At 53.8% G+C, this 23727-nt stretch overlaps 3 protein-coding genes across 5 annotated transcripts in view; 2 read left to right on the top strand and 1 right to left on the bottom strand.

Annotated features, from left to right (window-relative positions):
• ZNF385C (zinc finger protein 385C) overlaps nucleotides 1-2889 on the top strand; it is a 37206-nt gene extending 34317 nt beyond the window's left edge. For both annotated transcript variants that reach the window (XM_085211051.1, XM_085211052.1), the window contains exon 8: nucleotides 301-2889. In XM_085211051.1, coding sequence (XP_085067177.1) covers nucleotides 301-522 — 222 coding nt within the window. In that variant the 3' untranslated portion in view covers nucleotides 523-2889. The remainder of the gene's footprint in view (nucleotides 1-300) is intronic.
• A 130-nt stretch (nucleotides 2890-3019) lies between these two features.
• Nucleotides 3020-5197, bottom strand: NKIRAS2 (NFKB inhibitor interacting Ras like 2). 2 transcript variants are annotated; one of them, XM_085211056.1, is made up of 3 exons: nucleotides 4959-5197; nucleotides 4648-4889; nucleotides 3020-4222 (listed from the first exon to the last, which is right to left on the bottom strand). In XM_085211056.1, the coding sequence occupies exons 1-3, from the start codon at nucleotides 5050-5052 to the stop codon at nucleotides 3983-3985; spliced, it is 576 nt and encodes a 191-aa protein (XP_085067182.1). In that variant the 5' UTR covers nucleotides 5053-5197; the 3' UTR covers nucleotides 3020-3982. The 2 variants fall into 2 exon arrangements, with proteins under 2 accessions (XP_085067182.1, XP_010723027.2); XM_010724725.3 differs by having other exon boundaries at nucleotides 4648-5197.
• An 82-nt stretch (nucleotides 5198-5279) lies between these two features.
• On the top strand, nucleotides 5280-20337 carry DNAJC7 (DnaJ heat shock protein family (Hsp40) member C7). The gene is made up of 14 exons (XM_085211050.1): nucleotides 5280-5435; nucleotides 13235-13323; nucleotides 13839-13963; nucleotides 14041-14154; nucleotides 14603-14677; nucleotides 15874-15992; nucleotides 16358-16511; nucleotides 16745-16909; nucleotides 17323-17414; nucleotides 18072-18145; nucleotides 18523-18669; nucleotides 18874-19026; nucleotides 19517-19579; nucleotides 20062-20337. The coding sequence occupies exons 1-14, from the start codon at nucleotides 5353-5355 to the stop codon at nucleotides 20097-20099; spliced, it is 1491 nt and encodes a 496-aa protein (XP_085067176.1). The 5' UTR covers nucleotides 5280-5352; the 3' UTR covers nucleotides 20100-20337.
• Nucleotides 20338-23727: the final 3390 nt, after the last annotated feature.

Below are 23727 nucleotides of genomic sequence, written 5' to 3'. Positions count from 1 at the left end.
ACATTTGGCAGCCGACAGCTGTGCTGTTTGAGTGCCTGGGGTTGGCACAGTTCAGCTGAACCAAGCCCAGACGTTTATCTGCAGGGACCTGGGCCTCCCTGCCTGGTGCGGTGGGGAGCTGGCAGAAATACCAGCCTAGGAGCTGGGGAGCAGCAGGCAGGGGGAGCTGGGGTAGAGCGTGGGGCTGGGGCCTCCCAGTGCCGGGGCTGCGCTCTGTGTTTGCTGCAGACACCGCAGGGCTGCTGCAGGGGCTGCTCTGAGCTGTTGCAGCCCCCATGAGGTCTCCTCTCCCTCCCGCAGTCCAAGCTGGCTCTGCAGAAGCACCTCACCAAGACGCTGGCGACGCGCTTCCTGCCCAGCCCGCTCACCACGGCTGTGTGCGCCATGCCTGGGCCTCTCGCCCTGCGCCCGGCCGCTGCCACCACGCTCTTCCAAGCCCCGATCCTCGGACCAGCCCTATTCCGAACGCCTCCAGCCCACGTCCGCACCACGCCGGGCCCCATCGTCTTCGCACCCTATTAGAGCCGCTCGCCGGGTCCATCGGCCGTGCCATGGGGCTGCGCGGGGCACTGACTGCTCTCCTGGCTGATGGGAAACCGTAGCAGTAGGCATCGACCCAGGCTTCCCCTTTGCTTCCGGCTGGCTCCTGTTGGTGCACGACGCTCCGCCGGAGCCCAGCCCCACCGTGCCCCCTCTGCCGCTCCCCCTGCCCATGCTGGCCCCGCAGCGGTTGGGCCACGTGGGGTGAGGATGGTGCTGGAGCCACCAGGACCTTGCTGTGCTTCTTGTCTGCCTCCCAGTTCCCAGATCGAGAGGAGAGGAGCTGGCTGGTCCCCCGGGGGTGGAGCAGCCCTGGTCCCCGCTGGTCTCATCTGTCCCACGCCAAAGAGCCATAGGCCACGGTGGTCACATCCTCACTCCGAGAGCAATAGGCAAAGCCTGGGACTCCCTCCTCTGCCCTCTGAAAGCACACAGCCTTTCTCCCAGGCATCCCGAGAAGCACAGAATTTGGGCACAGGCTCTGCTCCCATCTGGTTTGCGCTCCCTGAGGTGGGAAGGAGGGGACACTGTGCTCTGAGCCCTGCTTGATGCCGGCTGTTCGCCTCAGTCCCACCCCGGGGGGCACAATCCTGCCCCTACCTCAGGGGAGATGCTGTGAGGCTTCGTGAATGTCCCCAAAGCACTTTGGTTCTCCAGAGGAAGGCGCTGTCGTTGCTCACCATCCGCTCCATCCCCATTAGGAGCTTCCAAGGAGTTTGTGACTCTGCCAAGCGAAGGCATCCTGGCAGCCCAGACAATCAGGGAGGAAGGAGCAGGCACTGCCAGCCTCCCTCAGATGCTCTCTTTTCACTGTGCTCAGGAGGCCCAGCGAGGACCTGATCTGAAAACTGTACCTGCAGCTCTCTGCGTTCCCAGTGCTGCTGTAAATAGAAACCTGCAGGAAAGTCACAGCCCAAATGGACCTCATGCTGGAGTGACGACCCGCCCCGATCTATGCAATCCCACGGGAGCAGCTGGCTCGTTGTTTGCTGTCTACGTTTTTGGTGCTCAGTCTGTAGGGCTGGGGGTGTTGTTTGGAGCAGAAAGGACACAAAGCAACACTCAGCTCTGTGCAGGTGGTTCCTCTGCCGTGCTGTCCCCTCCCATCCCCAGGCCGGGTGCTGGCACAGAGACCTCTGCAGCATCCCGGCACGAGGCTGTGTTCTTGCCCAGCCCTTGGGATGAGGTGGTTTTGCACGTCTGGGAATCTACACGCACAAGCGCACATATCTGACATCTTGGCCATAAGCAACACGTGAATTTCAGGAGGATTTTGCCCAGTGTGCACCACCAGTGCTCAGGATGAGGTCTTGGAGGTGTACGGGGACCTGCTGCCACCTAATGCTTCTGTTCCCAGAGCTGGGAACCTCGGGTGACAGCAGGGAGTGCTGCATGGAGGGAGCAGCCGCTGGGTCCCGCTGGCGCAGAGCTCAGCTCCCACATCCAGAAGGCATTCTGCTCACACCACGGGCAGTGCTGCCCCATGGAGTGCTGCTGCTGTGTTACCCATGCAGAAGAGTACAAACAAGCATGTGGGTATGGATTTATCTGCTCAGGGCATCTCCCTCTACCTCAGGGAGGGACGGGGAGAGAGGGCACCAAGGGAGGGGGGATCACGTATGGAAAGATCAGAGTAGACACGAGGTCCTGAGGTGGTGGGGAGACCAGCTTAAGAGAGCAGCGGAGGGCAGAAGGCTTCTGCAGCGGTGGCCTCAGCAGGGACACGGAGTGGGACCCACCAGCCTGGGGGACACGTGTGGCCCAGACCAGGAGACAACCCCGCATCTCCCAGGACAGGATGGGGGCTGGCTGGGGCCCGCAGGCAGCAGGAGGATGTGGCTCTGACAGCATCTCAGTGCCAAGCAGCCTGCAGCCACCCAGGCCCTCACCGTACCCGTCTCACTGTGCTCTTCTCCAGGCCTCCTCTCAGCTCTGGCTGCGGCAGAGGGCAGCTGTGGCCGTGCTGCAGCCTGCAGGAGCAGCTGGGCACCACTGGGTTGTTCCCCCTGCATTTTGTTTTAAAAAGCCTGTGCTGGAGCCAGCAGTGGCTGCTCCTGTCACCTCTCCACCAGTGGAGTCCTGATACACTCCTACACTTGGCACTTTAACCCTTGAAAGCCATTCCTTCTAATAACAATAATACTGCAATGAGCTGCATAAGAACATCCTGCCTCTATCGCATCCCCTCCGCCTCCAGAGACCCCTCCCTGCCCCCATGCAATCCAAAGCATTTCTGCCTTTGACTTAGCATATGCTGTGCTAGATAGTAGGGCATAGTCCATAGCGCTCAGTAAGGCGTGCCCCTCTGTAAATAACCTTGGAGTGATGTGAAGTTTGATTCCAAAAAAAAAAACCAACAAAAAAAAAACACAGAAAAATGGAATAACAGACTCTAGGGACTTGGCCAGTACCCCTCCTGTAATGTTCATTGTATATTTTTGATGTACTATAACTGTTGGGGAAAAAAAAAAGGAAAATATTTTGATAATCGAATCTCATCGCTTTATTGTGTTACTCAGTAAATAAAAGGAACAAGTATAAACAAGCCAGGGCTTTCTCATCATTTCTTTTTCCCAGATCCAGACTTGCCAAGGGGAGCAAAGTGTTGCTGGGCAGGACTGGGACAGCATCCCTTTGTCTCGTGGTGGTTCTGAGGCATCACAACCGTGAGGTGGTGAGAGCTGCCCCTGCGTGTGCAAGGGCTGAGCACAGCCCCCCGCCTCCCGGGTCAGGACTGGGTCTGCCCTCAGCAAAAGAGCACAGCAGTGTGCTGTGCACTGTGAGATGTGGGGCCTGAGCCTGCCCTCGGGAACAGCACCTTGCCCTGCTCTGCACTGTGCGTTTCCTGGGGCAGGAGGCTCACCTGCATGCAGCTTGGCCAAGGACTGAATATTCCTGCACGTCGGGGTGCAGAGGACACGGCCAGGTAAGGAGCAACCTGCTGAGACAAAGCTGCAGCACCGCAGAGCCAGCTGGGGTCCAGCAAGGAGACTGGGGAGGCACAGCCCTCAAATGGGTTCTTCTCATGTTGGATCAGTACAAAAGAGAGCAGCTCTTGAGAGGGGGAAATCTTTTCCTATGGCCTGCTGTACTCAGATGTGAAGCTGATCCCAGGCTGCTGGACCTCCTCAGGGGCAGCACGAAGCCCCCAGGTGTCAGCCCGTGCCCTGAGAGCAGAGGGGTGCACTTGGTGAATCCTGGCTTTCCTGTAGCGCCTTAACATTGGCAGGGCCTGGGCAGTGAAAACAGCTCTCGTGTCAGTACAGGGAGATGGGTCACCTCTCTCCTCCTCAAAGACCATCCCCAGCCCTGGGAAGCCCACTCCTCATGCCACCAGGCTTCCTGCAGGCTCCATAGCACCAAAGAGGCTCAGCAGGAGGTACGTGCAAGGGAAGGAGAGAGGTGAGGGACAGGAGGTGGCATCGGAAGAGCAAGACGAGGCTCAGCCATCCACAGACCCGCTGCCCTTGTTCTTGCGGCTCAGGGGAAAAGCAGACTTGCTTTGTGGCTGCGTCATCTTACTGGCCAGGTAGATGAAGGGCTCAATCAACGTACGCCGGTCAGCCACGGACACTTCCCACAGCTTCACCTTCTCACCCTTGGCCCAATGCTGGGCTGCGTCGTGGTCCACCCGGCGCTGCTCCTGCAGGTCACATTTATTGCCCAAAACCACGATAGTGACCTGTTCACAAACAGGGAGAAAAAACCCCAGCTGGTAATGAAGGCAGAGCTGAGCAGTGCTGCTTTGGCAACGCCTTCTGTGCCAGGCCCTGCCCGCAAATAATTCCCCCTTTCAGAACACCTTTCTTTGGGCAGTTTCACCCTTCTGCTTGGGTTTGTTTCAAACCAGCCCCAAACTGGAAGGGCCCAGCGAGCAGCTGTGCATGCAGCACTGCAGAGCCCTGCAGGAAAAGTCCCACCTGGGCAGCCGAGATCTCAGTCAGCGCCGGTAAGACCAACAGCCCCTTATGGAGCAACCGAAGCAGCAGACCGCTGTTCTGCCAGCAGCAAAACGCACAGAGCCGCTTTCGCGGCCGGCCCTCCGCAATCGGAGCCAAGAGCCGCCCAGCACGGCAGCCCCCGCCGAAGGGCAGCAGCAGCGCTCACCTCCTTCTTGTCTTTGCATTTGTCGATCTCCTTCTTGAGGAGCTCCACTCGTTTGAAGGACTCCTTGCTGTCGGTGCTGTACACCAGCACGTAGCCGTCGGTGCAGGAGAAGCAGTGCTTGGGCAGCTCCAGGCCGTCCCGCAGCCCCCGCGTGTCGTAGAAGCGGACCTGCTCGCGCACGCCGCGGTCCGTCTCGATGGAGCCCACGTAGATGTCCTCCTGGGTCTCGATCATCTCGGAGCCTGCGGGGCGGGCAGCGGGGTGACGGGGGGCCCGGAACCGCACAGCCCCGCGCCCAGCCCGGCACGCACCGACCACGTGGTTTCCGTACAGCAGCTGCTCCAGGATGGCGGTTTTGCCCACCGCGGCCTGCCCGCACACCACCACCTTGCAGCTCTTCCCCATGCCGCCTCAGCGCCGCCCCGCAGCCGCGCGCGGGGGATCCGCCCAACGAACTCCGCCGGGGCGGCACCGCGCGGGGCTCCGCCGGGGGACGCGGATGGGGGGACGCGGATCGGGGCGGCGCCGCTGCTCCCAGCTGCGCGGCGGCGGAAAGAGCGCGGCGCCACGGCGCCCTCCGGCGGCGGAACGCGGCACCTCGCGGCGTCCGGCCCCGCCCCGCTCCCGGCAGCCCGCGCCGCCGTCCCGGAAGCCCCGCCCCTTCCGGCGCCCGCGCGCTCCGCCCCCACCCGGCCCGGCGGTAAGATGGCGGCGGCAGCCGAGTGCGATGTGATCATGGCGGCGCCCGAGGGACCCGGCGAGCCCGAGAGCGAGGAGGAGGCGCGCAGGTAGCAGGGCGGCGCGGGGCGGGGAAGCGGGGGCTGCGGGGTCTCTCCGGGCCTGGCCCGTCCGCCCTCTCCCGTCCTCTGCACCCCGCCGCATTGGGGCGCGCTCTGTGGACGGCGGGCGCTGCGGCCGGGCCGGACCCGCCGGGCCCCGCGGGGCTGCGGCTGTGCGGTGGCTCCGTCAGCCTCGCCCCCGGCCGTACGTGCGCCGCGTCCGCCGCTCCGTGCCCCCCTGCGAGAGCCGGGCGTCCCGGGGCCGGGTGACGCCTCGAGCGCCGCTTCCCGTCGCCGAGGATGAGGAGGAGCGGAGGGGCGGCTTCGGGCCCGGCTCGCGGCGCTCCTCTGCCCTCCCCGCCCGCCGTGGTTTTCGACACGCGGGGCGGCAGCGCTGTGTGCGGGGAGAGTCGTTCGGAGGCCGTTGAGCAGCATCCCCGGGTGACTCCTCCAGGTTCTGACAAGCGCTCCGTTTTGGAGCGCTCTGCTCCGCCCTGCCAGCCGCGCTGTGTCCTTCCCTCAGGCCCGCTGCCGCCGTCGCCGCGCCGTGTTGTGATGCGATGGGGAACATCTGGCAGCTGCGCTCTGCGGTGCGGGTCTGGATGTTCGTCACCTCCCAGGCGCTGCTGCTGCGGGAGGGAGGCGGCTGCTCGCGACCGTTCTTTGGTCGGCGAAATCATCGGGAGAAACAAAATTGAAAGCGTTCCTCTGAGGAGTGCAGTTCTCAGAGTGAGCCTGCGGTGCTTCGTGCTGCAATGTGCCGTCAGGAATGGATGGCTCCAGGAGCAGTGCTGGGACGGAGCTTCCTGGTGATGTCACTGAGGAGCAGAACCAAGAGCTGCTGAGGAGGCACTCGTGTTGTGTGTGCAGCACTGCCAAACTGCGCTGCCCGTGGAGCTGGGAAGCCTGCTGTGTGATCCATTCCCTGGGGCTGATTAGAGATGACAACCGAAATGTTAAAAATACCCAGATGTAAGAGCCGTGCTGGAGGCTCTGACATTAATTAGCCTTCCTTCCTCCTTCCTGAGTTTCGCTGGGTGCAGGGAGCAGCCCTGGGGTGGGGGTTTGGTCCCTGCCCCGCTCTGAGGGGTTCAGCCATGAGGAGCAGAGCCAGCCTGGGTCACCAGGCGCTTCCTGGCGTGATGAGGCCGGTGCTGCAGCTCACGGGCATTGCTGTGTAATCCTGGGTTTTAATGGTGCTTTCACAGCGTTCTGTTGCTGGGATTCAAAGAGAAGTGTGCGGGCAGGAGGTGATGTTCTGTTCACCGACGGAACAGGGCAGGGTCCTGGGGATGGCATCTCTGCTCCGCATCGGCCCTCGGGGCTTACAGTGGTTGCTCAAGTTCTATCTCTCAAGTGATCTAATGCAAATTAGAGTGATAGTCACCAAATTAGGGAGGATGGCTGGAGGCTTAATTAGGTGCTTAATGTTTGTAAAACATCAGGAACCACGCAAGGGCTCTGCAGGCACTTGGCATTAATTGCACAGGCGTTCTCTGGAATCTGATTTAACGTGGCCTTTATGATGTGACTGGGCCAGATTCTGTTAGAAAGCACAAAAATAAATGAAAAGCCTTACTGAACTGCTGCTGAAAGTCAGCCCCGAGCCTACTGTGTTCTGCACCTCTCTTTAGGAATTGAGGCACAGAGAGACAAGGGTTGGCCCTTAAACAAAGAAACTAAATGTGCAGTTCTGTTCTCTGCGGCTTAATAAAAATAAAAGTGGTAATAGTGGAGCTCAGGATTTCTGAACAGCTGTAAACATGCCGAACTGCTCGCTCACCGGCGGCTTAAGGGACAGGAATAGAGTGCAGTCATAGGATAATTATTGGCTGTGGCAGCATGAATTGTGAGGGTCCTGACAGAAGGGGGTTGATGTAAGTGCATTAATTTTATCTGCTGGGTGGGGGCTGCACTGCAGGCAGGGAGAGATCCGTCCCCAAAAGTCACTTCCTTTTCTTCCTAAATGGTTTCTGGCCCCTGGGATCCGTCCCTCCTGTGGCCCAGCTGATCCAGGAGCGCGGTGCTGCTGGGGACCATTCCTTTGTCGTCCTCCTGGCAGCTCTGTGTTCTGTCGCTGTGCTCAGGACCGGATCCTTCTCCGCTTTCTTCAGTGCCGGAGGATGCGGCAGCCTCTTCTGGGAGGTATCTCAAATCATTTGGAAAATATTGTGAAATGATCTGGACGGAGTGCTGCCTTCACGGTGCTTTTGCCGCAGAACTCAGATGTGTTGATGCCTCTGCAGGAAATCGTCGTTAACCTCAATAAAACAATGAGTGTGAAATTTGCCACGCAAAGTAAATTGTGCAGAAATCAAAGAGGAGGTTCCAGACCTGGCCTTAATTCGGGTCATGATGAGTCCAACAGATGTTGCCTGGAGGCTGTCAGGTGTGGATGATCAGGAAGGCTCTTTCTGCTGCAGTTTTACCTGAAATTAGCTGCATCCCAGTCAGCTGCTGCAATAATTACAAACGTCCTGGGCCGCCTCTCCAGGAGTGCTGCCAGGCCCTGGGGTTGGTTGGCTGTAGGGCTCTGGTTGTGGGTACGGGCTGTTCCAGGATTCCTGCTCTGCTTCTCACTGCGCACTGGAGCGTCCCAGGCTGTGGATCCAGCCTGTCTTGTGAACGTGTAATTATCATCTTAGGGTAATATGAGGAATGGCAGAAGCTCCTCATGTCGATGTTTAACCTCCCATACATTTGCAGAGCATTTGGATAGTCTGACTGAGGTAATTTCCGTATGCAGCATGAAAAAGGTGTTTGGTGCTTGGAATTGAAGCCTGTTTTGAACTCAGGCTCATCTTTTCTAGGGTGACTCGCGTGATGTCCTTGTCTTACCGTGCAGGTTTCCTGCATCCAGGCCTTCATGGAAGCCGATGCTCTGGGTGGTGCTGGGCCTTCTGTGGGCGCTCCCAAACGCTGAGACTCAGCCCTGCCATCAGCAGTGCTGCTGTTGGGATGAAGTGGGTTAATGGTGAGCTGTGCTAGCAAGGTGCGTTACATAACTGCGTAATTAACGTTCAGGGCTCATCTGGCTGTTGGCACTGAGTGCTGCAGGGGCATTGGCTCCTTCCTCTGCTCCTGTTCTCTGCTGTGGCTGTTTGTCCTCAGGTACTGGGTGTGCTCTGGGCTGTGTGTGGAGGACAGAATGGTTTTTTTGTGCACCCTCTGGACTAAATGTCTGTGATTTTTTTTCTGTTGACTGCTCTCCCAAAAGACTCGGGTCCCAGGGCAGCCCCTTCAGTTGGTGAGGCTATCCAAGCAGGTGTCTGTATGTACGGGCTTGAGATTTCCCTGGTTCTAAATCATTCTGCATGTAAATGTCTTCGTTCTCACTGCTGCATTGCAGCTGGAGCAAAGCACTGCTTGCTCAGTGGGGGGTGCTGATGTGCAGAGCAACGTGTGCATGGATGCTGTTCTGCTCTGCCTCCCATGTGGTCTCCACTGCCTTGTGGTCAGTGTGAGAACATCTCCTGAGGGTGAGCCTGGTGTGTTTTGTGATGTTGTGTTTTGTACCGGGGACCTGGTATTGCACCTGTGCTCTTCTATTCTGAATCTGACATGAAAGGATAGATATATATTCCCTTCGCTTGGGCTCCTCAGTCACAAAGTACGACCCAGCCTGGAAGAGGTGTGTGTTCATTGCCTGGCTTCAGTTCTGTGCCCTGAAAGGAGGGAAGGCTGCAGTATGTCCAGTGGGAAATGCAGCAGCTAATTTTAAGCTCTAGACATCTGCCCAATGTAAGCTGCATTGAGATCACCCAACTTATTTTACCCAAGCAGCTGAGTAACATCTGACAGCTGAGAATCTCGTCTGGAATCCAACAGGGGAGCTGCGGGACGGAGGCACCATGTGCTATTAAGGAAAAGTCTCTGCTAGAATTGCGCAGAGCAGCCAGCTGTGCTCTTTGGGTTCGGGCATCCCAAAGGAGATGGGGGCTGATAGGTTTGTGAGGCTCTGGATGCCTCGTAGGCAGAAGCTGGCCCAGTCAAAATTCCCATTCCCTTAGATTTTGTGGTTTCAGACTGCCCTGGTGACCACGAGGTACTCGTGTTTTCCGGCAGGGATTTCAGAGCGTCCCTTAAATCCCATGTATTTATTTATTTTTTTTTGTCAGTGTGTTGTAATGGAGGCAGGAGATGAAGTAGGAGAGGAGTTCCTGAGCTGAGCAGTGGTGCTGCTGCTGCTGCTCCGTGTGTCTGAGCTCTGAGAGCACGGCTCTGCAGGCACCCACCTGTGTGCACAGAGCATTGCAGCGGGGCTGTGCCAGCACTGCCAGACCTGCGAGCTGCTTCCTGCACAGGTCCCGATGGCTTGTGACCATGGGAAGGTGAGCTGTGCTGGAAGGGAGGTCTGTGCGTTCCTTGCTGCGAGCTGCAGCAGGAGGGGGAGCTGCAATTGGTGTGTGGGGGCTGCCAGTGCCGGGGAGGAGGCAGGAGCTGTTAGCAGCCGTGGGATCGTGCTATGGGATGGGATGGTGGTGCCTCACAGCTCTGCTGCCTGCAGAGAGAGCAGGGCTGAGCTGTCGGCAGGGCACGGTGAGCGGGGAGCATTGGGATGGCAGGAGGGTGCTGCTGCTGCCTGGACGTGGCAGGTCTTCAGGAGGCCGGGGGGAGGATTGGAGGCTGTGACGAGCGTTCTGAAAGGAGAGAAAAGGTGACCAGCTGGTAGGGAGAGTTACAGCAAACAGCCCTCCTCGTGAGCCCCGGCTGCACGCAATGAAAGATGAGCTTCTTCCCGAGGTCCTGGTGTGACTCTTCCCTGTCTTCTGTGTTGGCTGCACAGAGCCTGAGGAGCTCTGCCCACTGCGAACAAAGCGCTTCATTCAGCCTGCGTCATATTTTTAGCAAAGCATGATTCTTCTTCAGCTTCAAAAGTAGCAAGTGGGGAATGCAGCCTACATCAGTGCGAGATGCAGAATGATCTCATTCAGGCTGCAGCATCTGTTTGGATTGAAACAATTACCAGTGATATCAGGAGATCTGCATTTCTTCTTGTTATAGCTGGAGACCGTGGTAAACAAGGACTGTTTGCTCAGTGTGCTTTCAGTGTCAATGGAGCACAACTGGGGAGAGATGCTTCTGTTCTGTGTCTGGGACCCGAGGCCACAAGCCTTGCGTTTCCAGCAGCTGGCTCTGCCTTCGTGCTCTGGAGACTTTGGGTTTCCTTTCGTGATCTTTTTTCCATCGTTAGGCCTTAAGCAGTGTGGGCAATAGAAATCCACGTGTTTCCTTTCTGCCCCGTTAGCTGAGGCACTGTGAGCTGCTGGTGTATGGGTCTGTGTTATGCTTAAGGCTTAAAAGGGAAACAGACCAAGAAAAGAGTAGAAATGAGTAATTCTTGTGTTCACACCTTTGCTCTCGCAGTTCTGTGCTTTGTGGAGGTTGCTTCGCCACACATCTGCTTTCCTCCTTCTGTTCCCCAACTCTTCCCAGTAGTGTTGGCCAACGGAGCTCCAGCAGCCAGACCTCCTGATGTCTGATGGCAGTGTGACGATGGCAGGTGATGCTGCTGAGGGACACGGGCTGGGCTGTGTGCTGCTGGAGCAGCTCAGGGTGAGTTCTCCATTAGTGCCATTCATCCTTTCTTCAGGCCTTACAACAAAGAGCTTCTGAGCGAAGCTTAAACGAGATCTGCGATTTTCTTCTCCATTTGTTATTACAGAAATTAGAGTAAAGTTCTGCTTAAGATGCTTGCTGCCAAGGTAGTGCCGAATGGCTAGCTGTTCTCTTCCACTGCCTTACAAACGTGTGATCTGTAACAGAAAACGCCGTGCTGGGGCCATTTGTAGCCCTACAAAGTGTGGGTCCCACCAGCAGCAACACAAATCCACCCGGCAAGCGCAGAACTGCTGCCAGCCCTGATGGCAGAGGAGCCCAGAGCTGTGCTGGCAGCAGCACCGAGCGCATGTCAGCTGCTGGGGGAGCAGTGAGCACCTTCCTGCTGCAGCCGTGGAGCGGGGCCGGCCCTGCCTCGGCTGGACAAGTTCCTGGGGCACGGGGGGAGCGCTGGGAGCTGCTGAACCCCGCGCTGAGCCTCCTGCTGGCTCGTCCTGCTGCGTGTCGGCGTGCCACCGCACGGAGCTCCGCTTCCATCGCTTGACTTCTGCAGAGTTACATGGGGCTGCGTCTGCTCCACTGCGTGCGGCTGGCAGCCAGACCTCAGGTATGTGCCGTGCGCTTCCATCGCTCGCTGCGGCCCCGGAGCAGCAGCACCCTGTGTCTATTGTCCTGCCAGCTGGCACAACTGTGGCTCTTCTGTGCAAACAACCCTTTGCATGAGGCAGTTGTGTGGGAATGGCCAATGGCAGGCCGGAATGAGGTTACAAACATGTTCACTGGTTTCAACACATTTCCCTTTGTTCTCTCCCTGGTAGGCTGGCGGAGCTGCTCAGGCCCTGGCGTGGGTCTGTCCTTGGGAGGGGGGCAGGCTGGCAGCTTTGTACCAATGCAGTGCCAGTATTGATAACCTTGTGCGGGGCAAAAGCTGCTCAGCCTCGGGGTCCGTTGATGCACCAGGCTGTTCTGAACTTGTGTGGGGAAGCTGCGCATAAAAACCATGCGACTCTTCGCTCCGTCCTCACACTTCTCTGCTCTGCTTTGGTCGTGTTTGCTGCATTTCCTGTAAATAGCTTTGCTGCGGTCAGGGATGTGAAGGCACCTTCGCTTCTGGGTCCTTCTCGCAAGAAAATGCTGAAGCCTGGCGTTCCAGCCCAGCCTGGAAGCAGCCTGCATCTGAGCCTGGCAGGCCGGGCTCTCACACGGCTGTTTCAGCCTCCTTGGCCTCTGCTCCATTGCTTCAGCAATTGCTTTGCTCAGAGCAGCTGGCAGTCAGTGAGGAGCGAGGTGATCTGTGGTGGTCAACTTCAGCTGCGCTTCCCACGCTGTGTTTGTTTCCCCTGCGCAGATGATCTCTGGTTGTTGGTGCTTTGGGCAGAGGGCAGGCAGTTCCTGCAGGCTCAGGAGGGGATGCAGGAATTAATCTGTGTCTTAGTGAGGGCAGCACTGCTTTGGAGTTGGCTGAGGAGAAGCAAGTGGATGATATCAGTGAATTCGTCACAACTGAGTTGAGCTTCACAGCACTGTGGTGCAAGTTCCCTCTTGGGCTGCTTATATAAAACGGTGAAGGTAGGCAAGAGGAGGTGGGGAAGGGTTTAATTTCCATTAGGGGGAAACTTTGCTTTCAAGAGTTTAAAGGATGCAGCTTTAAACCATATGTTGTATGTTTTTAATGTCCTAAATTGTCTCTGCAAATGCTCGCTCTTGAGTGTGAGGACTATTTCTGGACCTGTTGCCAAGGCAGTGCCACGCAAGCCTCAAGGAGAAGCACCCGTATTCCTCCTCGATTTAGCTCTTTGAGCACAGAACTTGTTCTTGGCCCCGTTTCTCAGATACGTGGGACTGCTTCTGAAAGTCAGCACTCGCTTCCTTGACTCCTTTGGCTGCTGAGGCTGTGCAGCACTGCTGGAGCGGGCTGTTGGGCAGCCGTGCGCACCTGAGCTGCCCAGCTCCAGAGGCGGCTCTGTCCCGTCTGGGACGGAACGCTGCTCACAGCTGTGTTCGGTCTCTGCTGTGCCCTGTGCTGCTCAGCCAAGGCGCCATTTCCGCGTTGGTGGCCCCTTCGGGTGCTGAGCTGAGAGCCAGACCGACGCTGAGCTCTTTCCTCCCGAGCAATGAACAGAGCCGGTCCTGCAGCAGTCGGTGCGGCTGTTGGTCACGCTCGGGCCAGGCTGAGGTTGCTCGGGGATGGCAGACTTGGTGGTGGTCAGAACGTGTGCTGATGCTGCTCCTCGTTTCTCTTCCTTCAGGGAAGCAGAGTCCTTCAAGGAACAAGGCAACGCGTACTACGCCAAGAAGGATTACAACGAGGCGTACAACTATTACACAAAAGCCATAGGTGAGAGCGGCTGGTGGTAACGATAATCTCTGCTGAGTACAGTGGCTAAGAATCAAAACCAGTTATTGATTTGAAGATACACCAGCGGGGTTCCTAACAGCACAGACTGGGTGAAAACTTTCTGTTGGTTTAATTACTTTGCAGAATTTCCCTGGATTGATTATGCAAGTTGGTGCTAACGTGGGTGATTTGCAGCAGTTTTTTATTTCTCTTCCATTGAAGATATTTTTAGCCAGAAACCAATCCGGTTTTCCATCTAATGCAGGGTCAGCAGTGCTGTCAGGCTAAATGCTGCTGACTTCTATTCTGTGTGACATAAAGCCTGTGTGTAGTGAGAGAAGCAATGGTTTTATGGCTTCTATTCTGAACCATCGTGCATCTTTGTAAGCCATTGGGAGACATAAATTGGGAAGGAATGTGGTTCTTTGGAACCCCACCATGCCTTTCGAGTATGTTCTACAAGCTGTCTAGCTGCTTACATTAACTAACAGCAGGTGCTCTTCCATTTCCTCCAGATACCTGTCCTAACAATGCCAGTTATTATGGTAACAGAGCTGCCACCCTCATGATGCTGGGGAGATTCCGAGAAGCACTGGGAGATGCTCAGCAGTCTGTCAGATTGGATGACAGCTTCGTAAGGGTATGTGGGAATCATCTTATTTCTTAGCGTCGGGGTGCTTGTCTGCTCCTGCAGCTCCCTTTTAATGGTCTTCTCAGGGCCATCTTCGGGAAGGGAAGTGCCATCTCTCCCTTGGGAACGCCATGGCTGCCAGCCGCTGCTTCCAACGAGTTTTAGAACTGGATCATAAGAACACTCAGGCACAGCAAGAGGTGAGAAACTGAAACGCTCCCTGTAGGTGGGGCTGTCAGAAGGAATGGATTGAACTGGTTAGTAATGCCTGTGTGCCTTGACAGAATGAAAAGAAACGAGGTGGTGCTGCAGTCTCCTTAGCTGTTTCTCAGTAGACCAATTAGTGGCACAGTTATTTGTGTGCGATTGTCTTCTTGGCAGGAAGGCTGGAGGCTAAGCTGGTCATTCGCCAGCACCCAGGGGAGAGTGATGGTAAGGAAGTGTGGAAATGAGTGGTGCAGCACGTAGAGAGCTGCGACTTCTTTGGTTATCATTCACATGTGTATGTTTTCCTGGGCTACCAGTGAGGTCACTTGTCTTCAAAATGATTTTAATGCTGGCAAAAATATTGATCTAATCTGTTCTGTGGTCTGCAGCAGTTTTTGCTTATGACTGTAAGAAACACTTACTGTGTGCTCCTGTCTTTAGCTAAAGAATGCCAGTACAGTGCTGGAGTATGAAAAAATAGCAGAAGTGGATTTTGAGAAGCGAGATTTCAGGAAGGTAAGATGAACTTGATTGCTTCCTGCAGCATCATGAGCAGACTGTCTTACTTGGCCAGGTCAGGTAGAGGCACATCTCACCCCCCTGTCTCCTGCTAGCTGGGCTCTCCCCCTCAGCATCACAGTGAGGGTCAGTGAAGGAGTAATCAGATCTACATTGGGCATTCTCTGTTAAGTCCCCAAATGTTTCTTGCTGTGGACTGCAATGGGATGCAGCCGTTACTGACCCCATACGACAGGAAGTGACAGCATGAAATCTGAAAGGCACTTAACACTTCTCGTGAAACTGTTTCATAGATGCACGTGAGGTCTGTAGAAAGGAGACTATTTGATGTGTTAAGCTCATTGTTTGGGCTGCTGGCTCTTAAGCTAAGCTCAGTGTTTCAGCTGTGCACCACCTTGTTACGAGGAGCAGATGGGGTGTGTGGTCAGTCTGGATTGCATGTAGGAATCGCCCTGCCTGTGTTGCTTGTTCTGAGCTTCTGCATCTATCCCCTCACTTCACTGGGAAGACCTGCATGAAATGTGATCTTTGTTTCTGGAGTGCTGTTCTTGCTCCTTTCTCACCCAGAAGCCTTTGGCTTCTCAGTCTGAAGCACAGTGCTTCCCACAGCAGACCATCGTGATGTCACAGGCCGGGAAAGCAGATGAACCTTGGTGGAACAATCACCCTGTTCTCCTGCAGATGTCCCTCCAGAGAGGCAAGGATGGAAAAAGGCCCATTAGATCACCCTGCCCACTGCAGTCAGACCAGTCTAAGATCAGTCCCTGCTCTGTACTTTTTTTGTGTTCTGTCCAGTCCAAACTGTCTCAGTCTATTGAATTTCTGTCCCTCCCACACTCCTTTGTAACACAGGAAACAGGGGCAGAATTGTCTTCCTTGGCCTTTTCTTTGGGGCCTGCAATTTCAGTGGAGTTAAAGGCTTTGAGCTACAGGTGTTCCTTCAGTTTTCTGCCCAGTGCTGTGTCATGGTAGCATAGCAGGGCCCTCGTACCTTGAACATACAGCCCTTCTTAGAACAAAGCAAAGAAGAAAAAAACCACCACTAAAAACTGCTCTCAATGAAGTGTGGATCCAGCAGAAAAGAGGAACCTGCACACTTCCCGTCCTGCTCAAAGGCAAACAGGGAATCTCACGTGTGGTAGTGATGTAGTTTTTCAGACTAAGCCTTTGGATGTTTGCTTTTCTCCCATCAGGTTGTGTTTTGCATGGATCGTGCTCTGGAGTTTGCTCCTGCTTGTCACCGATTCAAAATCCTCAAGGCTGAATGTTTAGCACTGCTGGGTCGTTACCCAGAAGCACAGTCTGTAGCAAGGTAGGCATCTTTAAGGTCTTGAGACTGAGTACCAACAAGTGGTATGTGCTGCATGCTGTCTGTTTCCAGAGCCTAAAGCAACGGAGGATGGAAAAAAAATAAAATTTAAAAAAAAAAAAATCCTCGATGCAAATGATGACAAAGTTTACATGAATTCATCCTTCTTCCAATTAATCTCACTGGGAAACTCTTCTTAAGCTTATTTAATATCCAGCAGTCTTGCTTGAGCAACTTCATGCACTTTTTTATATCCCTACCACAGATCTGATGAGTCCCCCAAATATCTCAGCAGAAGAAGAATGCTTTTGTTGATGAGAGGAAAAGTGCTGTAGGGTAACTGTTCCAAATCTGTGTGTTTATCACAGTGACATCTTACGAATGGACTCAACCAATGCAGATGCTCTGTATGTCCGTGGTCTCTGCCTTTATTATGAAGACTGTATTGAGAAGGCAGTGCAGTTCTTTGTCCAGGCACTCAGAATGGCTCCTGACCACGAGAAAGCATGTTTAGCCTGCCGTGTAAGTTGTGGGATTGGGGCTGGGACTGCAAAACTACCAGGGTTTGCTTCTTCAAACAGAACACTTCTGCTGAAGCAGTCCTTTCTCTGCCCCTTAACTCTGTGACTTCTGTATCCTGTCACGGTGTCTGAAAGCAAATTAGAATGGTTATGGTTGGGGAATCCCACCCGTAAGATAAGGTGATACCTCAGAACCACTCAGCTTGTCCTTATCCAAGGTGTGTTGTCTTTCAGAATGCCAAAGCACTTAAAGCAAAGAAGGAAGATGGGAATAAAGCATTTAAAGAAGGAAACTACAAACTAGCTTATGAACTGTACACAGAAGCACTAGGAATAGATCCTAATAACATAAAAACAAATGCCAAACTCTACTGCAACCGGGGGACAGTTAATTCAAAGGTAAGAAGTGCTCGTCGTGCAGGTGATCTTTTATCTTAGGTCTTATTCCTCAGCACGTGGTTGATAAGTAGCAGATTGCTTATTCTACAAAGCATGCCCTTCTCCTGGGGCAGCTGGAGCCATCCAGTGCTGTCAGCAAGATTTCCAGTTCTTGTGTTTGCACAATACTTGGATCTGTTCCAGGCAGCTAAAGAAATTGACTCCTAAAGAAACAAAACTCAAATGCTTGGGCTGCCTGGAGTGGGAGGGGGAGGAGGAATGTAGTGTGGCCTTATCTTAATCAGAGTAAAGGCATCCTTTTTTGTTTCCTTCCTTGTAATGAGGAGATTGTGCTTTCGTTTGCTTAAAATCCCAACGCTATTCAGCAGTTTTGTTTTTCTCTGATTGGGATTCACTTCTGTCTGACGTTGTAGCTTAGGAAACTTGAAGAAGCAATAGATGACTGCACGAATGCAGTAAAACTGGATGAGACGTATATTAAGGCGTACTTGAGGAGAGCACAGTGGTAAGTAGGTGTTTGTCTTGGATGTGCTGGGCAGGTTTGTAGATGGGAACCTCCTCCCCACAGCAATAGGTGACACGGCAACAAATCTGAAGCTTAAATGAATAAAAGGTGGTGTCTGCAGAGGTCCATACAAACCTCTTTGTATGGTGCTGGGGAGATGGGAGAACGTGGTCTGTCCTGCCTGCACGTGTCTGGGGCTGCCTGTCTGTTGTGTTTAGGCAAGGTTTGTTCTGGAGACTTCTAAATCACAGTAAGTTGTCAGTATGTGAGTGGGGCTGAAATGCCAGCAGGCAGGAGCATCCTCTCTGAGGTGCCAAAGTTGTCGCTTCTGACCAGGGCTGTCAGCGTGCAGCTCTGTGCCGGCTTCCTCGAAATGTTGCTGGCTGCCATTAATTCCTGCTGTTGGATAAATAATTGTAAGGCCTTTAAAGTAGAATGCGTGTTAACAAGTGAGATGACGGCCTCAGTTTGGAGCCCAGAGAAGTTCCTGTGCCAGGTTTCCCAAGGTCTGCAGCAGCTGTTACCCTTGGCAGGTTCTTTCTGCAGCCCCCAGTGCGTCTATTTCTCTTAATTCGTATCTACCCAGAAAACTTGTGACTGAGCCCCTTTTTTGATGCTTTCTGTGAAGTAACACCTTGGCAATCATTGTTCCCCCAGTTACATGGACACAGAGCAATATGAAGATGCTGTAAGAGACTATGAAAAAGTTTATCAGACAGAAAAAACAAAAGGTAAACATGTCTGTGTTCTGTGCACGTTTCCTCTCAGTAAGGCAGATGTTTTTGTTGCTGAATATGGTTATCATTCCTAGTAGTCATCTGGCTTTTTTGGTAGCCTGAAATGAAATGGAGTAGCTTTAGTTGTTGTGCTTCACTGTCTGACAAATGCTGGTTCAGTAGCATTGAGATGTTCACCTGCATTTGGAAACAGCCTTCAGCATGCTGTTAGACTTCAGTTAGCTGCCTGAGTGGAAATGCAAGTGGTTGGTGCTTGTGGCACTGAATTACTGCAGCTCAGGTCACCTCAAGTCTTGCTCTGTCAGTCTCTGTTAAAGCAGGGGGTTGTGTGTGATGCTCTAAGGCTGCTTTCCTTTGGCACATCTTTGCAGAACACAAACAGCTTCTAAAGAATGCACAGATGGAACTGAAAAAAAGCAAACGGAAAGACTACTACAAAATCCTCGGGGTCGACAAAAATGCCTCTGAAGATGAGATCAAGAAGGCCTACAGGAAAAGAGCACTAATGCATCATCCAGGTATCCAGATGTTCTCAGAGCACGTCTTGCTGCTCTGATTCTCCTGCCCCATGCACAGCCACCCGCAGCCATCACTCAGAGCTGGGAGTGCATGGACAGATGTGACCCAGGACATCCAAAATGCCTTCTGTGGGAGCTGGGGGTGCCTGCAGCTTCCCATTCACAGTAGAAACACAAAGTTTCTTTCCTGCTTCATATTGTTAGACCGACACAGCGGGGCGAGCGCAGAAGTACAGAAGGAAGAGGAGAAGAAGTTTAAGGAGGTTGGTGAAGCCTTTACCATCTTGTCAGATCCCAAGAAGAAGGCTCGCTATGACAGTGGACAGGATCTAGAAGAAGATGGGTTGAACATGGGAGGTAAGTTTTTATGGTATCCTCCCTTCTGTAATAACCCTACAAATTGGCTTTGGTCTGTGGGAGTATTTGAATGGCAGGTACTGTTGAAAGCTGCAGATAATCAGGGTTGTATGGTGGATGCTGTCCTTGACTGAGCTGTTGGCCAGTAGGTGCCACTCCGCAGGAGCTCCTGTCTTTCACAGGATATATAAATACATCTCACACATTCTGTGGGTGCCAAAATGCGGCTTATCCCAAATCCTTAGCTTGCTTCTGTGAGATAAGCTCTGATAGATGCTGCTTTTACCTGTTTTCTGCCACTGGTGTGTCCCGTGTTGTACTGCAGCACAGTATCACAGTGTTCTGTGCTGCTCTGTTACAGTGACAAAGCTGTTTGTCCGTAGCTTTTTGTGAAAGGCTTTATGGACTCTCAATTAAGAGGCAGTTTCTAAACTGAAAGCTGTAACTGTCTGTTTCACTTCACCTTACAACTTCCTTTTCTTCCCTGTAGACTTCGATGCAAATAATATATTTAAGGCCTTCTTTGGTGGGCCGGGAGGCTTCAGTTTTGAAGGTAGGTGGAGGTGTCCTGCTGCTGGCTTTGGAAGTGGTAAGTGCACAGATTGCTTCACCCAGCAGCAGAGGTTCCCCAGCTTTGCTGTGCTGATGGAGAAGAGCATGCTGCTGCTCAAGGCCTTCAAACCTCAGGCGTGGTCGGGCTTCATGCAGCACTGCACAAGCTCTCAGCACTTTCCTAGTGTTAGTGTCCATATAAGGAGCTGGGTGTTCGTTGAGTGTGTTTGGGGAAGTCTTGCATGCTTCTTGTACCATTTGCTTTCATCCTTGTCAGCTTGCCTGCAGAGCCTGCCTTGCCCGTGTTGTCGGTGGTCCACTCTTATCTGTGGGGTTCAGCTGCTGGAAATGTGTGGAACAGCTCTCTCCTACTTGCCCAAGTGGCTTAATTTAATTTATTTAATTACGGGCTCGGCATCGAGCCGTTGCAGGCTGCTGTTTAACCACACTGTCTGAACTAACATCTCTCATTTTCTTTTTCAGCTTCTGGGCCTGGGAATTTCTTTTTCCAGTTTGGCTAAAACACACACACCTGCTCTGCTGCTTTTAGCCTTGAATACGGACATACTTAGACTCCTTCCTCCATCATGTCTCATTGTACTTAGAGCAGTTTCATTTCTCTCGGTTGGAGACCTCAGTTTGTGTGCGTTTGTGTGTGAAGAGGAAACCAGCTCGGGGAAGGGAAGGCTTGTGGATTTTGTTTTACTGTTAACTTTATTAAAAAAGAAAATAATAAAGCTTTGAATCTGTTGGTCCCTCCATGCTGGCCCATGCTTTCAGACTGCTCCTCAGCAGAGAGGATTTCCCGGAGTCCTCCTGGAATTCTGCCATGTTCTGTTCTGGCTGCACAGCACAGCATGGCGGCATCTCAGCTTTGTAGGAGCTTCTCCGTTATCTTAACTCTGAAAATGTTGCCAACATTCCCTCAGATCTCACGCGATTGCATCTCACCTGCCAGCTCTCTGTCTCCCTTCTTTGCCGTGGTTCTCCCAGAACGCTGCACTTGGACTCAGTCGGTAACGCGTGAGCTGGGCAGTTGTGTGGCAGAGAGAAATGGATCTAAAGGAGCAGCTGATGTGGAGCTCCCTGTGGTGCAGCTAAAGCTGAGGGCTTCGTGTTCTGCTCCAGGATTTGCCCTCTTGAAGAGAATGTGGGATTTGCTCTGGGCTTGAATTTTTCCACCGTGTGTTTTTTCTTTTTAATTAATCCACTTGAACACTTCACGCCTGTGCTGTGAACTCGATTCTGTTGGGTTTGAAATCGTCACGTTAGACTTTGTGTTACTGATCCGTAGTGTGGATGAACTCTTCTTAGCCTTGAAGAAATGCAAGTAATATTCAGGTTATTACTGAAGTGGTTCCTGTGTGTGTGCAGCGGTGTGATCTCATCGTGTTTACAAGGACTCACCCATAAGATAAAGCAGTCGAGTGGCTCTCACATAGTAACGTAAATAGTCCAAAGAAGCAAGAAAATGCAAAGTCCCACCCTGAGCTGGCAGTCTGTCCCTTGCTTCTCTTGCACAGTGTGTGCAGAGGTCTCGGATGGTGCTGCAGTGCAGAGCTGGCAGCCTGGAGCTGCGTGCAGCTGCAGCAGCTCGAGTTGAACGTGGTTTTGTTTCGGTGGTGCTGCTCTGTTGTGAGATCTGCTGGGGAAGGGCTCTGCTTCCACAGTTCTTCCCGTTTTCCTGGAAAGCAGAGGCTCTTCTCCACCAGGTGCTTTGTTGGGTCCTCGAGTGGAGCTGTAGGGCAGTGCTGTGTTTGCAGTCTGCGAGCTGATGCTGTGCAGAGCTGAGGTTTGTGTGGGTGGGAAAACAGACGTTCGTGCCATGCAAGCTCTTTTCCTAGAGAAACCTGACACTTTTGTATAATATCTGCCTCGACTTTTACTGCAGGAGCAAAAATTGCAATCAATCAATTGCACAGAACGATTCCTTCAGATGCTGACATCTTTGTCTTCCTTCCCGCTGAGGCTGTGCACCTCCTGGGCTGCTGGGCACCTGAGCTTCAGCAGTCGGTGCTGCTGCTGAGTGCTGTGCGTTGGGTTTGGTCAGAACTTCTGACAATCTGCTCTCACAGAGGGAAGATTTAAGGGCTTAAATTTGAGTGCTGCAGAATAAAGGCAGCGTTTTCTAATCGCTCCGAAGTCAGCTTTTAAGATGAGCCAATGTGAGGTAATATTTCTAAAAACAGACCGCAGCGTTTATCGAACTTCCTTTGTGTCGGTGTAATGTGATGATTGACCCGGATTGCACTGAGAGCAAAACGGGGCCCTGGAGTTTTTCAGATGAATACCAGGGCACCCAAACGCTGCCTGCGCTCGCTGAGGCTCCGGCTCCCGTGGCTCGGCTCAGTCGCAGCTTGCAGGACTGATCTCAGTGTGGACTCCGGCTTCGTGCCGCGTTGTCCTGTGTGTGTCAGCGATTGCTGTGCAGCTCGGCCCTCTGTCACCGCGCAGAGATGTGCACTGCATTCATCACTGCTTTTATTGTGATGGTTGTTGGTATTTCTGCCTCCCTGCTCTCCCAGCTGGGATGAGGCCGTTCCTCAGAGGGCAGAAATGGAACGGCTTTCTCTCTGAGAGAGGGAACGTGTGCAGATGTTTATGAAACTGTACGTGGATGCATGATTTGAAATAGTTAAATATTACTGCGGTGAGTGCCAGCACTTCTCTGAGGAGTGCTGCTGTGCGGATGGAGCTGGAGAGGGGCTCTGTCCCTCCTGCGGCCCCCTGGGGTTCGCCGTCGCCCCGTGTCGCAGCGCTGCAGTGTGGGTGCTGTGGGGTGACCTCCAGAGCTTTGTGTTGGTGTTGGGGAGATGCTTGCATGTGCGCTGAGCTGACCTCTAGGCCATCAGGTCTGCTGTGTTTATTTATTTTTTTTCTTTGTGCGATTTGCTTTCCGTATCTGACGCAGTTTCAGCTCCAGCTTCTGCACGGAGCGCTGCGCGTCCCTTCGGGATGCTGACCCTGGACCTGAAGTTGGCTTTAGAAACCGTCCCGCTGCTTCTGGCTGCCCCTTTTGACAGGCTTTTCCAATTGTCTGCTATCCATGCTACCTAGGAAAGTACCTGGTTTTGTTTGTGTACTTGGCAGTGTTGCTGTAAAGCTGGATCTCATGTGCTGATGGCTTCTGACTGTTTTGTAAATACTTGCGTTTGTGCAAACTGGGTGGGTGGAGACAGTTTGGGACAGCGGCACGAAATAGCTGTGCAGTACTGGGAGCCCCGCAGAGCTTCCTGTACCCGGGATGCAGAGCAGCAGTGGCCGTGCTCTGCTCGTTCCCAGCAGGAGAGCCCTGGCCTCACGTCGGGGGCTGAGCTCAGCAGGCGCCCTGAAAGCTCCGGAATGGCCAAAAGCGTTTGGTCTGTGCAGGGCTTTGCCAGTCCTTCCACTTCTCTTCCTCGGTTTAATAGCTGAAGATGTTCACTTGTCTTCAAGTGGATGGGCTTTAAACGAGTGCCTTGTACCTCCCCTTCCCGTAGGGAAAAGGACGGCTGTGGGTGGCCCTGCTTGGGTTCCTCCAGTAGCTGAGCTCTGTGTTCCATGGCAGCAGAGCTGTGCCCAGCCGTGCGAGGGCCCTCCCTGCTCCCAGAGCTGTAACCCGGAGCATTCCCTATGGAAGCTGCTTCCCGGGAGCGGTGCAGCACAGACACGATGCGCTCCGCTGCCCCTCCTGCAGCCGGGGACGGGGATACGGGATCTCCAGGAGCAGCGCTGGGCAGGTTGTGCCTGTGCTGGGCTGAGCTGTGAGGGCGCTGAGAGGCACGGAGTGCAGAGCTGCGTTACGGAGAGCCGGCGCAGCGGGGTGGGCAGTGCTGGGCTTTGGGGGCTGCAGGCGCTGCCTCTGCCCGGGTTTGTGATTCAGCTGCAGCTCTGGCACTGCCAACCTTTCTGGGTTATTCTGCCCCGCTCCCCGCTTTCACATACAAATTCCTGCTTCAAAGGAGAAAACCAGGGGAAGCGACGCTGGGGGTACAGCGGCCCGAGCACCTTCACAGCATGCAGAAGTGCTTCGTTGTAAAGAGGTTCGGAGCAGTGGAGACAAAAGCAGAGACTGATGTGAAGCCGACTTGGAGAGGGCCGCCCTATTTATCCAAATCCCAATTCTGAATGTTTACCTCAGTGTAAAACCTTTCCTGAGGGAGGAAAGGA

The sequence above is a fragment of the Meleagris gallopavo genome, chromosome 29, assembly GCF_905368555.1.
Source record: "Meleagris gallopavo chromosome 29, MGAL_WU_HG_1.1, whole genome shotgun sequence".
NCBI classification, from domain to species: Eukaryota; Metazoa; Chordata; class Aves; order Galliformes; family Phasianidae; genus Meleagris; species Meleagris gallopavo.
This window is presented reverse-complemented; position numbering and strand designations above follow the sequence as displayed.

Excerpts from the sequence above, each read along its gene's own strand:
- NKIRAS2 (XM_010724725.3), bottom strand. The coding sequence starts at position 5,052 with ATGGGGAAGAGCTGCAAGGTGGTGGTGTGCGGGCAGGCCGCGGTGGGC. Across the intron at positions 4,223-4,647 it reads AATGCAAAGACAAGAAGGAG|GTCACTATCGTGGTTTTGGG; the intron begins GTGAGCGCTGCT and ends GTTTGTGAACAG.
- DNAJC7 (XM_085211050.1), top strand. The coding sequence starts at position 5,353 with ATGGCGGCGGCAGCCGAGTGCGATGTGATCATGGCGGCGCCCGAGGGA. Across the intron at positions 13,324-13,838 it reads CTATTACACAAAAGCCATAG|ATACCTGTCCTAACAATGCC; the intron begins GTGAGAGCGGCT and ends CATTTCCTCCAG. Across the intron at positions 14,155-14,602 it reads ACACTCAGGCACAGCAAGAG|CTAAAGAATGCCAGTACAGT; the intron begins GTGAGAAACTGA and ends TCCTGTCTTTAG.